We start from the raw sequence: 16050 nt of genomic DNA on the forward strand, positions 1-16050 counted from the left end.
GAAAAAGATACTTTTAGGGTACAACTCATCTGAACATTATACAGACATCTCCCTTAGGATAACAGCAACCAAAGTTTTAGCGTTGTTGACTGTATTGCCTGGTTCTTTGCTAGATTTATAGGCATAACAGTAGTTTAGGTTAACAGGCTGAGCTTGTATTACAGGTCGTCCCATGGTCAATGACTTGATGCTAGTGATAGAAATCACTGTGTGATATTATAAGGTCAAATAGTGAAAGGGAGCGATGTTCACCCTTATTTGCCGCGAGAGTTTCAGCCTTCCAGGATTGTGCATGCAGCTCTGTGCCAAGTAAGTGAATATAGTTGTTTAAAGAATCTTCCATTTCATTGTTTTACATTTTCCTGAAATTAATTTGTGTAACTGGCTGCATGTGAAGCTGAAATCCCCAATACCTTCAAAGGTACCTTCAGAGTAGTATCTGCCAGCAATAACTCCTTGATTTCCTTAAGAGCATGTTCCAGTTTGGGCAATTTTGAGACATAGAAGTAAATCTTCAGTGGCTTCATGGACAGAGCATGTCCAAACCTTCATATGTAGTTCTTCAGAGCTTGCATACATTTCAGGAAATGAGATTTTACTAGCAGACCACCTTGCACACGTAACTGTATGTTGACTCTGACTCCTTTTGTGCCTCTGGCTGTTAGGCGTCCATGATGAAAAGCTTGCAGCAGGGAGAACTGAAACGGACTAGGTAATCTTGCCATTTGCTGAACATGTGTTCATTATCATGCCTTGCAAAACCAGATATGCCAAGTACGCAGGGGCTTCTCGTGGTTTTTTGAGCTGAACTCAAAAGATTAGTTCATTTTACACTAGTCATCAAAAAATCATTAAGTGGTGATGTGGTAATCTTTCTTAAGTGGTGAACTTCATTTAGATTCAGGCGAATTACCCATTCAAAGTGTCTCTCAGTATCAATTTTCCCACCTTTCCTCAAATACCCAGTCTAATGTCTTCTGGTATCATCACTCCCAAGGAAAGAAATTAATTGAACCAATTGATAGTCCTTCTCCAGAACTGACACAGCACAGTTTACCTAATAACCAGCAATTCTTTCTTGTCTTTAACTATTAGATGTAACAGGTTTATGTGTTTATTTTATATTTTTTAACAGCACTAAAACAATCTCATACCTGTTGATAAAGACGTTCCCAACAATCTTGAGTCATAAGACGGAACAAAGAGAGAAAGGCCCAGCCAAAGGTATCAAAGCTTGTGTAACCGTGGTCAGGATTTTCCCCAGCCTTCAAACATATGTATCCCTCAGGGCACGTGCTGCAAAACAGGGAAAACAACGCATGAAATGCAGCATAGATAACTTCAGCATGGAGAAACTCATTTCCAGGGAAACATATTGAATGCTTTTTTGTTAAGAGCACAGATTCTCAATGGTAAATTCCTTCACTGGGTAAAAACACAGGAAGCAAGTGGATATTAACTTCACAATACCAAAGATCTTTGCAAACTTATTTTACCTTTGAAAGGATAAACTGGAAAATGGTAACCATAGCTTGAGCTGCAATGGCAAATGAGAACCTAGCATTTCAGATATTTGGAATAGACCAGAATTAGGCGCCTAAGCAGGACTTTAGTGCTTAAATATGATTTCTCTTGGCACTTATTCCTAATTAAGAGTCATAAACTTGCTGTTTACAGGTCATACTGTGATGATGAACCTGTTTTCTGGTTACGTAGTCTGACACTGGCTGGATGACACCAGCACGTGCCATCTGAGCACCTTCCCAGTTTCTTATTATGCCTGACCTTGCACTCACACCCTGCAAGGACTAAATCTTTAACATAAGAAACCCAGTCCTTTGTTCCACTTACTATTGTAGTCTGGGGTCATGACATTTTTATTTCTGCCAGGAAAATATTTTCCTCATGTGTCTTGTAGATTCACAGATTAAACGGCAAGCAGGTAGCATGAATTTCACTGACTCTTGTTAAACTTTGAGACTCTTTGCAAGTGATTTTCTAGCCCCATATCCCAGAAGAGAAAAAGAATTGTCTCTGTGGTAAATACTGAACCGCATCATCAAATGAAACACAAGGTAGAAGAGACCTTGGGTCAAGAAGCCACCTTCTCTCCCAGAATGGTGTAATATGATTAGTCAAAAGACCCCATACCTCTTGCATTAACACAAGCTGCTTTCCAAACATAAGCTATGCCCCTTCAGAAGCAGAAGACAGAGCAACGTGCAAAGGCTTACTGCTGTATGTATCATAGGAAGAGAATATGAGATCAAGGATGTTCCCAGTGTCCTGGAGCCCTACAGTATTTGGGAATTTGTTAGGTGGTAACCATCTAACTAGCTGAAGAAGCAGATCTCAGCAGAGCTTGCAGTAATGCCAGCTCTTTCTGTTCTCCTTATGCTCCAGAGAGAGATGAACTTGATATGATTCGGTGCAAGCTCTAGCTGACACAACTAGGGAAGGCTGGAACAAGAGGAATTGTGAAAGCACTTTGTCAGAGATCAGAGACATTGAGAGACCAGCTTCCAGGCAGTGTTTTGATAACAGAGCGATACCCTCTGTCCTGGCAGATGGTGAGCTTGATGTTCTGCCTTCTGATGGAGGAATCCAGGTTTTCTGAACTGCCTTCAGATAGGATGATTATTGTAATATCCAGCCATTTTAGACATGTCACCAGTCATGTAGATTGTGTCCAATGTGTACAGCTTTTCACTTCTTTTTTTCTCCCAGTAAAAACCTATAGAGTGTTTCAATCACTGCTTTTTTTTCCAAAACAGAATACTGCCACAAATTGAAATGCAAAGCAGTAATATATATAATGCAAGGTAATTTTTAAAACGCCACTCAAAAAAGAAATTGACTCCTGAGAAAGCAGAGTGTCTCAGTGTGAAAATCAAGGATGGGGGGGTTTTAAATATCAATTTTCTACTGATATAATTCAAATCTTTACAGCACAGGGTAGCACCCCTGTATTGCAGATTGAGATGAGAAAACATAGCTATACATTTTGGAGTTATATAAAACTATGGTGTCAGCCACCAACATTAGACATTCAACACTTTAAGAAGCTTAATTTAATGTCATTAGCCAAGCACAAATTTTTAAGTAAGTCTGCTTTGAACACTGAAAGAAAGGAGAGCTGAAGCATTGCAAAATGTTTGCATATCCTTGTTTGCAGCAGTCTTCAGAAAAGGCAATAAAAATGAAGAAGAACAGTCGACGTTTAATGAATTAAATGTAACACTGAAGTGAGAATGTAACAAGTGATTCTGTCATCTTAGGTAGAGCCAAGTTAGTTTGCATCAGCTGAGAATTCAGACAATAGTAACTGTATGTCACAAAGAAAGAAAAAGGGAGACACTTCTAATTTTTTTCCCCGTTGGCCTAGAAATGCCTCCTTCCAGATCTTTCCTACTTTGACTACCTATTGTTTCCTGATAAGAGCCACATTTGAATAAAAATTACAATAACATTTCTGAGTTAGAAGAGAATAAAGTGCAGAAATGTCAGCTTCTTTCCCCTAAAATATGCAGATGCACACTGAATCTCTCTTGTATATCCATGTCCTTTTTTGAGGCAGCGTTTTCACTAAACCTCCTCTCTCCCAAAGGCAGCATCTGCTGTCACTCTGCCATAGAGACATGCGATCTCTGCCTCTGATCTGCTGCTGCAGACAGCCTTCAGAGCCCGTGACATGCTGCTGACACTGTTCAAGAGCTCTGAGAAATGGATCCTCTGGGTTCCCGAGAAGGTAACCCTTTCCGCTTGCTTGCTCTAAGACATTGTGTCCAGACAGGACATGTAAATTCTTGTAAGGCTCATTCCTTTTGCCATGAGAAAAAGACTACACTCACACACTCTTGGCTGGAAATTAAGTGATCATGTCCAGAGTGGACAGCCTTTCCTTAGTCTTCCACAGAAGTCCAATCCCAAGTGGCTCCATTGAGCTAGTCTCATGGCTCCTATTTTGATGTTACTACTAATGGCTAAAACATCTGAATACAGCTGTGAGAAACTTGATGGTGATTACTTTAATGGTGAACTTAAGCCTGGGCAGGGCAGTCAGTTTGAAATCAGGTTTTATCTAGAGAATGTTACCTAAAATCTTAGGCAAAATGGAAAATATGCCATTAATTTCAACACTAAGAGAGAGAGAGATTTTCCTCTTAATCTCTTCTCTATTTTGAACAAGAGAGTCTGAAAGAAAGGAGATACTAGGAACATTGCACTTGGATGTATTTTCATAGGAACCTCTCGGCACTGTGAGATTAGAGGTTACAAAGTCACTCTCAGGTTCATTGCCAATGTTTCTTGCTGGTGAAACTCTGTTTTGATGCGGAATAAAATTAGAGCAATTGCTCAAAGCACTTTTTACCACAACTCCTTGGAAAGCCCTAGGACACGAAGATGCAGCTCCTCTGTGAAAGTGAGCAATGGTACCTCAGACAAGTATTTTCTGTTTATAATACAGTTAGTATTTTTTCATGTTTCATTCTGTCTGTATGTGTCTCTAAAGCCTTTTCCACTTAGCAGTAGATTGCTGGTGTGAAAAGATCTGTCTGACTCTGCAGTGAGTGTACAAGTTTCTCTAATATTATGTTCAGGTGTAAGAGCTTTCAAACAAGGTGTCTTCAGCACAAAAAGCATGAACTCCATCTCAAAAATGCTATTAATGTTTGCTCACATCCTTCTTACAGAAACTAGACACTTGAGATAAAATATCCTACTTTTCAACTCCTTATTCTTGCTCACCCTCTTTTGTAGCCAATGGAAGCGATAACCCATGGGGTATGGGAATGTATCAAAAACACTGAAAGGAAAACAAATTACTGGTTCCCAGAAAAACACTCTACAGAAATTTAGGTGTAAGACTCTCACATGAGAATATTATTCTGTAATTGACACCATTTCCTCTGAGGATTTTTTAAGGAGGCTCAAGATATTGCTGAAGTGCCTTCAATGTATAATATTAAGCTTTCTCTTTCAGGTTTTTAGCAGACTCTTTAGCTTCTTTTACCTCGAGGAAGCATTTCACAGGATTGCACTCTCCTCTGATGCAGAGGGATGGGCAACAACAACAAGCTACCTAAATGTAACATCCTCCACAGGAGCCTCACAGGATGCTGTTCAATTGATCACAATAAAATTAGTGTCATTGATTCAGAAAAGTTAAAAGCATCAGTCTACCTACCTATCCATCAGGCTGTAATCACCATTGTAAGCTGGCATTGGTACAGGAAATTAAAGAACATAAGAAACAGCTTCATTTTAAATAACACAGATTGGGGATGCCAGAGAGCTGTAGCTGAGGGGCATAATTACAAAATGCTCTATCTCACGAGTTTAATCTAGGCAAGCCAAGTAACCTGCTGATCCAGACTGTAGTGGCCAATAGAGCTGTGCAATAAAAGAAGATTTGTAAAGCAACCACGTGCTGGATTTTAACATTCAGACCCTGAAAATACAGAGAGGGTTGTCCATGTGTTACCAGGAGTTAGCATCAAACAGCTGCTTATGTCGGCTACAACATCTGTAAGGTAAAGGCTGCACTGTCGTTTGGTTTAGGTTGCAAAGACACACTATGGCTGGCTACACCAAATTGCTTATGAAAGAAGCAATAATGGGAGATAAAGTGCAAATCACAGACACACCAAAAATTAAAAAACTAAACCCATGTTGTAGTAAGGGCCACTTAGTGTTCCTGCTTAGGTCACAGCTTAAGCCCAAGAATGCAGAAACCAAACTGAAATGTTTAAAGTTAACATCTTTGACACATGGCTAATTCCAGAGTAATGGAAACCACCCTGGTGAGCACGGTGGGGTTTCAAAGCCTGGCAGTAAGAGCTGGAAGGACAGACGGTGTCCATGGCCTCCAAGGCTTGTTGGTGTGCACGGTAGAGTCTTCCTCAGCGTGCATCTTCGTGCTCAAGTCCTCAGGCCACAAAAGAGAGGCTTAGATCTCCTTTAGGTCACAGGCCTGAGTGTTTTTCTCTGCACTTTCCATGTTTTCTCACTTCCCTTGCCTTTGAGGCAAGAGACCAGCAGCCAAACAAGGAGTGCACACTGTGCAGTGGTTGTGGGGGACAGACAAAGATCCTTAGGCTAACATTTGCTCCCATTTGACAAGATGAAACTACCCATTCTGAAACAGGGCAACATTTTTGAAAATAGATCTTGTAAGAGCAACTGGGCATATAGAATAAAGGGGCCAAAAGGCAGCAGAAGCCCAGCCAAAGCCAGACATTGCTGTTAGCGGGTGCTCGGTCTGCCTGAAAGTCACAGGTCGCTCTCCTTCCCCTGCTCTTTCTTGTTTTGTTATATTAAAGACTGATCACGGCTAGAGGGTCTGACTTACAATTCCCCCTTAATTACCATTTAAGAGCCAACATCTGACTTGCAGAGGCATGATTCACATTGGATAGGTCTGACTAGGAGTCACTAGCAGCTCTCACTCCAGGCATCTAAGGGGTCAGAGAATTTGAAGTACGTTTTTTAAAGCAAGCGGTGCCAATGGTCTGAAAGGAAGGAAGTGCAAGCCAATCCAACCAAATGCTGCGGGGGGGGGGGGGGGGGGTGGGGGGGAGGAAAGAAGAAGAAGAAGAAGAAGAAAATCTCAGAATAAAGAGCAACATTGACCAGGAGCTGAAACTGGAGGAGAAAAGGGAAGGAGTTGCCCATGAGCAGGCTTGCTCAGAGGCTCAGAGCACCCACTGACCTGTACATGCCACTGACTTGTATCCAGGAAAAAGGTTTCAGCCTTTCCCACTGGCTACTTGCTCAGGCAGATGGAAAAAACACTGGTTTCAGCCTGAAACGTCAGACCGCTCCATGCATGCACACAAGCAGCAAAAGGAAGAACTGCCTCTGCTGCAATGTGTTTTTTCAGACTTCATGCTGCAGCAAGGTAAGCAAACTCTTATATCTTCTCACTCAATCCAGTGGCCAGATATCAGATCTTCTGTCTAACCCATCAAACAAAATGTAGGGCAATAATTTATCATCATAAACATAACGGTAGATTGCTGCTTAATGAAGACTATAGCCCCTGGTAAGTCTGCTTCTCTCATGTGGCTGATGAGCTTATTACAGCTTTGACTAAGAGGTAATATTACCCATCCTTAAGAATTGAGTGGATTTGGATTTAATCCCTATTGCTGCTGTTTAACCAGAGACATGATCTTCCAAATACACAACTGATCCCTAAGAGTGGGGACTGTTATTGTTGCCCCTAAGCCTGTATAATACCTAAAGTATGGCCCTGCAGCATGTCTCAGGTGACATACTTGCTTTCTGGTTTTTCTCATACTCGTGAGAGGCTTTCTCACCATGAGCAAACCATCCTCATTCTCCTGTCACTGTAATCAACACAGAGTAGGTGGAAAAGTTTATGTGATTTACATCAGAATCTAGTTAAATTCATTTAGGGTATGCTGAAGGTTTGTAATAAAGTCATTAATATTGCTTACTAATCTGGGGTGTAATTACATTATTAGCTCTGGTAGTTTAAACAGCACACTTCATTCTTTCCAAAATACCCTCTCTTTGGCGATGTCCGAAGTCACATTTGGGAACTGTATCTCCTTCCTCACTCCACTAGCTTTTGCAGGCTTTCCCACCCATCAGCCAGCTGTATCCCATCAGACTGAATTTGGCAAGTGTTATGAACACAGCAGTCCCACTAGGCACATGCCAAGGTTCCCTAGTAGCCCGTTCCCTGTGATGGACCCATTCATGAAGCAAGTTAAGCCCACACTGCCAGGCCATGACCTGCCTGATGAAGTTGGCTAATCCAGAGATCACCTGCAATAGGTTGTTTCTCCTCACCTTACCAATTCCTGTCGCTCTCCAGGAGTATACACGTGCAACTAAGACACCTGAGCACCATCTTCACCCCAAGCATCCATGGACTGCACCTCTGAAACGCAAACCTTCCAAGCCAGCGGGGCTCTTGTCACCCTACTTGTCCAGTATCCAACACAATGTGGCTTGAATCTGGGGCCTTGTTATATTAAGAAAACAAGTAATAATAATAATAACAACAATACAGATTTATGTTCAGGCAACTCAGAGCTGCAGTGGTCCTAATTTCCAGCAGCAGAATAAAAGAATCAACTGGGTGCATTATCCTCTGGTGCAGTTCCCCAGTTTCCAGTGCAGCTGGAGCTGTGTTACTGGACATGTTTGCCTGTAGTCAGACTAAGAGCTGTGGGAGACCATGCTGTTTGACATGTTCTTCTGGCAGACGCACACATTGTTCCAGGCTCTCCGCCTGCCAAGGGCTAGGCGAGAGCTGCAGCGCTGCGCTGTGCAAAGTAGCGTTGGTGGAAGCATCTGATAGCAGCACTGCTCCTCAGTATGGTGCATGTTTCTTCTCTACCCTTGAGGGGTGTGATAAGCCTTTGCAAGGGACTTTAAATCACAGCGTGGAGGATGCTTAAAGGCAAAGGAATGTTACTGTAGCTCAGAGAGATCGAAGTGCTGCATCAATGTAGATGCAGTAATGAGTATTCTGACAGTATGGTGGTGTGGAGGACCTGCCATAAAAACGTTGCTCTTGCTACTGATGGTGACTATGGAAACAGGCATCTGATGCGATTGGTATTAATTACCTTAGTAAAATGCCACCACAAAAATGGAAACAAAGTTCTTTTTCTGCAGATACTTTAAAAAGAGTTAGGACTCACTCAAAAACTTTGAGGAACATGATACTGCATGGTTGTTCCTTCATCCCTTATATGCAATAAGCTCAGTGACAGCAGAATTTACCAAAGCATATCAAATCTTGCCCCACATAGTACATTATTTTAATGTACCCTGTTAAGAAATATCAAGGTCACAGTGAGGATAAAGGTAGCTAAAGTCTCTATAGCAACAGTTACTAGGATGCAGTTGCCAAAGGTGCTTTATTGTTGCATCCTGAAGTAGCTTTACTGGCTGCTTTTCCTTCCTGTTCACTAGTCTTTTTGGTAATATCAGTACAGACACGATGCAAATGTGCTTTCATTGTCAGTATGTTCTTGTAGACTATTCCTGCCCACGAGCTGAATATACAGGACATATCATGTGAAAGGGAAAAAAAAGTTAAGCAGTCTGACCTTGAGAACCAAAGAGGACACAATTGACTTAAAGCATGCACACTTTTCTGAAAAGCCAGCTTTCTCTTGTACTTGCAAGTGAAAAAGTGAAAGGAAGAAAGATAACTTTCTCTTTTTTGTCTGCTTGTTTTCTTTATACACTGACAGCATCTTATCTGTTTCTCTTTCTCCTAATGGACAAATTTCCTTGCTGTTTCTATTGCTCTTCCAAACCTTCAGGCAGAAGGGGAAGAAAAAACAGGAGTCTAAGTACAGCAGAAAAATGTCCCTGTGAAATTACAACAGGATAAAAGTGGAAATGCTTTAGAACCAACATGTATCTTCCTTTCTCATGGACAGATAATTCCAAGCTGCTGCAGCCCCTATAAGTCTTCCCGTGGGGAAGCATGGGACTCTGCAGTACTGGTCATCTCTTGAAAACAAACATTTAATAGTCCTGGAGAAAGAGCAAGCCATCGTTGCATGGGCAGCATGAAGCAGGTTGGTGTGGCCTGAGATGAAATGGTTCCCACAGCCCACTCGCTGGGAGACTTGGTCTGATGATTGCATCAGAGCGATGCGTGGTAGAGGGACTCCTGATGTGCTCTAGTGGGATACCTCGTTGGATCTGAAGGTGGGATCAGGATTGCATCTCTTCCTGAGAGCAGTGCCCCTAGGGGCTCCCTCACTTCTTGCCTGGTGTTGGCCATGTCCCATGGCCTGGGGCCAGGCACCGAGTGCTGGGGTTTGTCCTTGCTGTAGGTCCCTAAGCACACCCTAAAGCCTTGCATCCAACCACAGGCCTTCCCTTTGGCGCTATCACTGTAAATACTCATCTGTGGATATGCGGTAATTTTGCCCTCAAGGGCCACTTTCACACAGTAGGGTAGAAGCCGTCAAAAGGTCCATGATGCCTGATTATAGGCACTGTATGGTGCTGCTTGCTGTCACGTGCTGTTCCGTAGCCCTTGCAAAGCATAGTCCACTGGATGCTAAGACTGGAGTTCACAAAGGCTAGAGCAGCTTTCAGCTTCTGCTCCTAGCTAAGACCTTCCAAATATTTGATCATTGTACCAGATCTTTACTGGACCTTCCTCAGGGCTAAAACAAGGTGTTCAGAATTGGATAAGCTATACACTGGGAATTAAATTGAAAAGCAAATTTACAGAATTTGTAATCCCTTTGAAAATCAGACTATCTGAGCTTTCTCCATTTATTTTAACCAAATCAAATGAAAGAAGCTGCAATTGCAAAGAGAACCAACTTTGATAAATCCCAATGCAGCCACATCCAACAGAACAACCAAATTTAACCCCAAAACATGTCTAGAAACATGAATAATTCTGCAAATAGACTACATTTTTTTTTTGTTAAAAGAGCCTTTCTGTTAGCACTGCTTCCAGTGTCTGACCAATCTGACACACATCTGAGAGCAGAGGATTTATCCATTAAGGTAGTGCTCTGAATGTGCTTGTGAAACACCGAGCACGTGTCACTAGCATTCATTTTGACCTAAAGAATATATTTGATCACAATCATTTGATTTTGTGTCTTCTCCAAACATTACTTCTTGTTTCCATCTGACTCTTTGCTTCTTCTAAATATAAAGCAAATTCTTGCAGTACATCAAGGGGAAAAATGCAGTCGGATAAACAAAGTGAAAACCAACATAAATATTTCTATTTGAGTAAATGAAGAAAAATCAAATTTCAGGTATCCTGAAGAAAGTTTCTGATGCATCACATGGGAAAACCCACAGACAGGTTAGTCGTTGGGCAGCTAAGAAATATGCCATCTCCCTGATGTTCCTACCATGTCACTGCAGTGTGATTTTAAAGTGGCTTCTTGAGGTTGTTTAAGCATACTTAAAAGCATAAATAAATGTTTTTTCTTCCATCTGCCAGGTAAAGCACTAGAGATGTTTGCTGCTGCTGAGTGACATACATCTATTCAGATCCCTTCTGAACTAGAATCAATATTAGCTAGATCCATTACCTCTTGCTTTATTGGCAGTTTGGGTGCTTGTTCAGAAAACAGTCCCTCCTAGTAATGTAATAAAGCCCCCACCTTGGAGATAATTAGGTTGTCTGTGATATAGCATCCGCTGATGATAATTTCCCTGCTGATTTTGGCCTGCTACTCCAGCTAAGGTTGCAGCCCCCATCACTACACACTCTTACATCAGACCATCTGAGTCTCATCATCTAATGATTGCCATAGTAGATTTATTTAGATATTTTTTTCACTCTTTTATAATAACAGCAACCAGCCAAACCTCGGAGTGTCATTAACATGCTTTTAAAAATGCACTAAAGTGGCTTTGTCAATTACCTCGAGATTTAATATGCTGGCCACAACACAGATACCCCTCACTCTAACAACAGCTCACTCCAGCAGTGCACACACAACACCGCCCTTCCTTGTGTCTCCTTTGGGCCCTCAGTGTACCCCAGGGGCTAATAAATTCAAGCTCCAAATTGGGAGCAGAAGTAAGCTCCACGAATGCTATGAACACTCAGACACGGCCTTGCCAGCTGTTTTTCCCTGCCCCATCTTCCCGGGGATCTCTCCCCGAAGCATCCTCACTTGTCATTCATTTCATTACTAATAGACAGGGGAACCACAACTTGACGTATCCACTCACTCTTAACTCACCTCCCTTGATCCGGTGGTGCAATCTGTCTCAAAAGATCCCATGCATTCAGATTTTGTATATTACTATTGAAAGTGCTTGCTCTTGGCTTTGACCATTGAAGGATAACAGAAACCAAATCCGCACTGTTAAATACGTCAGCCTGTAAATGATGGTCTCTTTAACCTAGCAGGTGGGAATACACGACATCACAAGTCCCCTGAGGCCTTAGGATCATATTCATAATTATCTTCCTGTGTTTAAACAGCAGGAGTGGGTGACTGGTAGGAACTCTGTGCAAGGTATACAGATGTGACACCACTTGCTAGTGCTGAGCTACAAAACCAGTATAAGTAGGAATATTTATTCCCCTTTTTCAGGCATTTAAAACCAAACCTAACCCAGTGGTGTTAAATACTTAACTAAAACAGTAAGAGGCTTAAGAAGAAAGAACTGATGCATAAAGGGAAACTGGGTTTCCCTTAACAGCACCAACACTGATAGTTTTGACGTATTTATCAAAACAGGCACAAGGACTCTAGATGTGGGGGTGGCGTTTTCCTGTTACATACAAGAGCTGGAAGTCCTCCCCCAGGCTGTTTCAGGCTGTGACTCTCTCATGGGCATAGTGCCTTCATTGGAGGTTTTCTCTGATCGTGGATTTTTTGCTGATGCTTTGCAATTTATTGACTTTCTAGGGAAGGAAATAAGGGTGGGTTTGTTAATATGCCTTGCTAGAAGCCAACCCTTAAGTCCATACAGCCTGCTAACATATAGATACCCCATAGATATTGGATTGGTATTTAACTTCCCACTGCTTGGACAATTCCAAAGCAGTAGTCCCTAAACTATGCCTCAAACTGCTTATAATCTAATCAATGCTTTTGACATTGCTTATGACCTTAGCATCCTCCACCACCATGGTTCAGGTCATCAAAGAGAAAAATGTAAAAAAATTTCATTATGTGTAAAATATTGTCATTGTGCAGAACATTTTTTGCAAGAGATTATGACCTATTGGCTAGCAAAGGCTGAAGTCCACCAGCATAGGTAGATTGCCAAATCCTGGGATCCCCGGGAAACATACCAATAGTCTTGGAGTCCAGCCTGAGCCTGGATAAATGCAATGTATTACAATCAACAAAGCAATTAATGAATGCTGACATTGTACCTTCGGTGGAACAAACAAAGAGGAAAGCATGGCCCTCTGCCCAAGGAGCTTACAGTCTAAATTAGACTGGCAATACAGATCAGACACACAAGACATGCAGAGGGAAGGCTGACACTTCAGCTTTCCCTTTGTCTTGTGTAAATACAGATATAGACAGTGGCAGCAGAAAGTAAAGCGTCTCTCTCCAGGACCCCATGGCTTTTCTCGCCCTCCTGTCAACAAGCAAGTTTGGATTTTATCTTCCTTTCATCTTCCTGCTGCCTCCCTGTGCACATATGCCTCTCTTCACATTAAGTTCTTCCAATTCAAACCCTACTTTTTTTCAGTCTTCCATGTTTAGTTCTGCCAACTCAAAACATCTCCCTCCAAAAGTAGGTGATCTCACCTCCTCCCCTCACTTGACCTAGGTCATCCACCTCCCTGGTTCAAATACTGTCACATATTTAGATCAAAAGCTCATCCATTCCACAACTCTAAGGTCTTTTCTTCTTTTTCCTAGAACTCCTAACAGCCTACAACCTTTGCATGGCTTATAATCTCCTCTGCCCACACAAGATCCCATGTCTCTCCATCCCATCTGAACTCTCCCGTTTCCATCAAGATCATGAGAACTTTCAAATAAAAACACACTCTCAGACAGTGCACTTGGACCATGAGGACTGGATGCAGGAGGAACCATTACTATCTACAGATGGTAGGGATATGAATGAAGTCCTTTATGCAGAGTAAATTAATATACCACAGGACTTATTCTGAATCTCTTCAGTGTCTGTACTATAAGAAAATCAAACATATCACGTACAAATGTAGATTACAACTCAAAGCTGGGTACCTTCCCACCTCCAAAGCATGTTATTTTGGGGACTATCATTTGTTAATTTGTTTATTTTCATTTGCCAAAAGCCAAGAATTCATCAGCAGTCTAAATCCCTCCAGCTTTTTTGTTTCCATTGCTGTTTCATTTCCTTTAAAATACTCTCCACTCAGCCAAAGTGTTACTTAGTTTTCACTTTTTTTTTACTGAGAAATTTAAATGTATTGAAAAAGAACTGTAATAAGGCTCCTAAAGATTTTAGACCTGAATAAGTGACACACACAAACCTCTCTTCCCTGCAGTTCAGAAAATTGTATTACTATGCACAATATTGTCATTATCCTCTCTCCTATTATGATTGACACAAGGAAGTTGAAATATCTACTTCACGCTGGTGAGAAGTGGACAGAACTGAAGGAAAATGTAGCAAAAAAAAAAAACCCAACAAAACAAAAACAATCCAGAAGTGAAGATATTTTTAAAGCACTTACCCAGCATCACTGCTATTGCCGCACAGTAACACATCTTCTGTACCATTTTTTATGAAATAGTTCACTGCAACAGAAATAGAGAAATGGCTTTTTAACAAGTACATTCCGGGGGTGACAACATTCACAAATATCATCCGCCAAACAGCATATTCAATTGGGACAGTAATTGAGAGATGAATGACATGCTTTTGCTTTGATTTGCTAATTTTAACTTTTATAAATTGTAAAAACAACTCTGTTTTTTCAAATCTCTTTAAGTGTTTGCTGTCTGTATTCCAAATCTGACCAGTTTAATAAGGTGGCAGCAGGGCTGTCGCATTGTTTGTGGGAAACATCATCCGTTTCCCTGGCTATTCTAACGGAGAACATTGTTACTGAATTCAGAAGTGAAACCAAACCATAAGCTTGCCCATAACTTTTAGACTCTACACTGAAGAGATACATATTAATTGAAGTTTGAGATAGAAAATCCTGACTCATAGGTTAAAAATGCAACCAGCTCTAAGTCAAAATGTAATAATACTAACAAAACAGCCCACTCCCCCAATCTGGTGGATTCTGCTCAGCATAGAAAACACACAGTATAAAGCAAAAGAAACAGAAAAATCCACCCTGTTAAAGATCAAACAAACAAGGAAGTACCCATAAAGACAAATATTTATTGATGTAGTCATCTGTAATGGCAGTGGAGAGAGACAGACTCTTCTCGAGGGAGACTCAGAGGAGCAAGATAAATTTAAGTGTTCTGGCTCATTCCCTGGTTGACTATCAATGAGGCTTAAGGAAATTGGCATCCCCAGGCTAATGAGAGCATTTGTGTACACACTCCCTCTTCTATCCCTGGCCAACGAAGTCTAACATCAAAGAAATAGAACAGGAGGCCAACTTCTTCTCAAAAGGATAAGCAAAATCAGTTTTCCAGAGAGAGTCTGAAGAAAAGGAGATGTTCCAATGAGCATCTCTAAACCCTGAATGGTGGCATGGAAGAAGAGATAAAAGCATTGATTTAGAAATATAATAAATGCAAAACAAAGGCCAGCAGCTGACTGATGGAGGCTAGATTATCCAGTGTGCTTTGCTGCGGTAGAGAGGATGTGATCCCCTGTTGACATAAGACATGATGGTGGCAGCCTTATGCAGCATGTGTTTGTGAGCAGAGGGGCCTCTGCAGATGATGCTCAGAAGAGGTTCTCCATTCTAGGCTAACCCTCTGTTGTGAAATGTTTTAAAAATCAAGAGTGACAGCTTATCCAGGCAAGCTATGCAAAGAATGCTCAATGGCTCAAGCCACCGAACAGATGTGCTGTGGCTTTCTCAGTAAGCTGTGAGCAGTGGAAAAGCCCTGCCCTGCTGCATGCCAGGAGGGAATTACTGTCCATGAGCTTGTGGTTATGAGGGCACGTGATGGTGTTCACAAGTTATCAGAGCATATATCCCGATCAGACTGTATGCCTTTCCACTGTGCCTTACATGTGGGCTTTCCACAGAAACAACTTGACTGACAGTAACACCCAGGTATTCAGTATGGTTAAGGATCTGTGATCAATCGCCACAGAAGAGGGAAGGATGCTATGTCTTCCATCTCCTTTCACCCACCCTTCCGCTTTTCTCAGCACAGGTGGTATTTTATTTGGGATACACGGAGTTAGAGACACAAACCCGTCAGATTCTGAGGTACAGAGGAAATATGGCACAACCATGAGATAAGAGATAGACAAACAACTGCAGAGGTTCTGCACCTTGTTAAGAAATGGTATCACTATATGGGGTACCTTGAACTTCACAAACACGCACTTCTCCCTGGGAATTGCAACTTTTCATACTGCAAATGCTAAGACCAGAAGGACAGTAGACCTGTCACTGTGTGTTGA

The 16050-nt window shown here is 41.6% G+C and overlaps 1 protein-coding gene across 2 annotated transcripts in view; it reads right to left on the bottom strand.

Moving 5' to 3' along the window:
- Positions 1–16050, bottom strand: part of SCN5A (sodium voltage-gated channel alpha subunit 5) — a 172793-nt gene that overhangs the window by 118201 nt on the left and 38542 nt on the right. For both annotated transcript variants that reach the window (XM_086466888.1, XM_086466889.1), the window contains exons 7-8: positions 14180–14243; positions 1155–1296 (exon numbers count right to left, since the gene is read on the bottom strand). In XM_086466888.1, coding sequence (XP_086323014.1) covers positions 1155–1296; positions 14180–14243 — 206 coding nt within the window. The remainder of the gene's footprint in view (positions 1–1154; positions 1297–14179; positions 14244–16050) is intronic.

The sequence above is a fragment of the Leptosomus discolor genome, chromosome 6, assembly GCF_034619465.1.
Source record: "Leptosomus discolor isolate bLepDis1 chromosome 6, bLepDis1.hap2, whole genome shotgun sequence".
Lineage (NCBI taxonomy): Eukaryota > Metazoa > Chordata > Aves > Leptosomiformes > Leptosomidae > Leptosomus > Leptosomus discolor.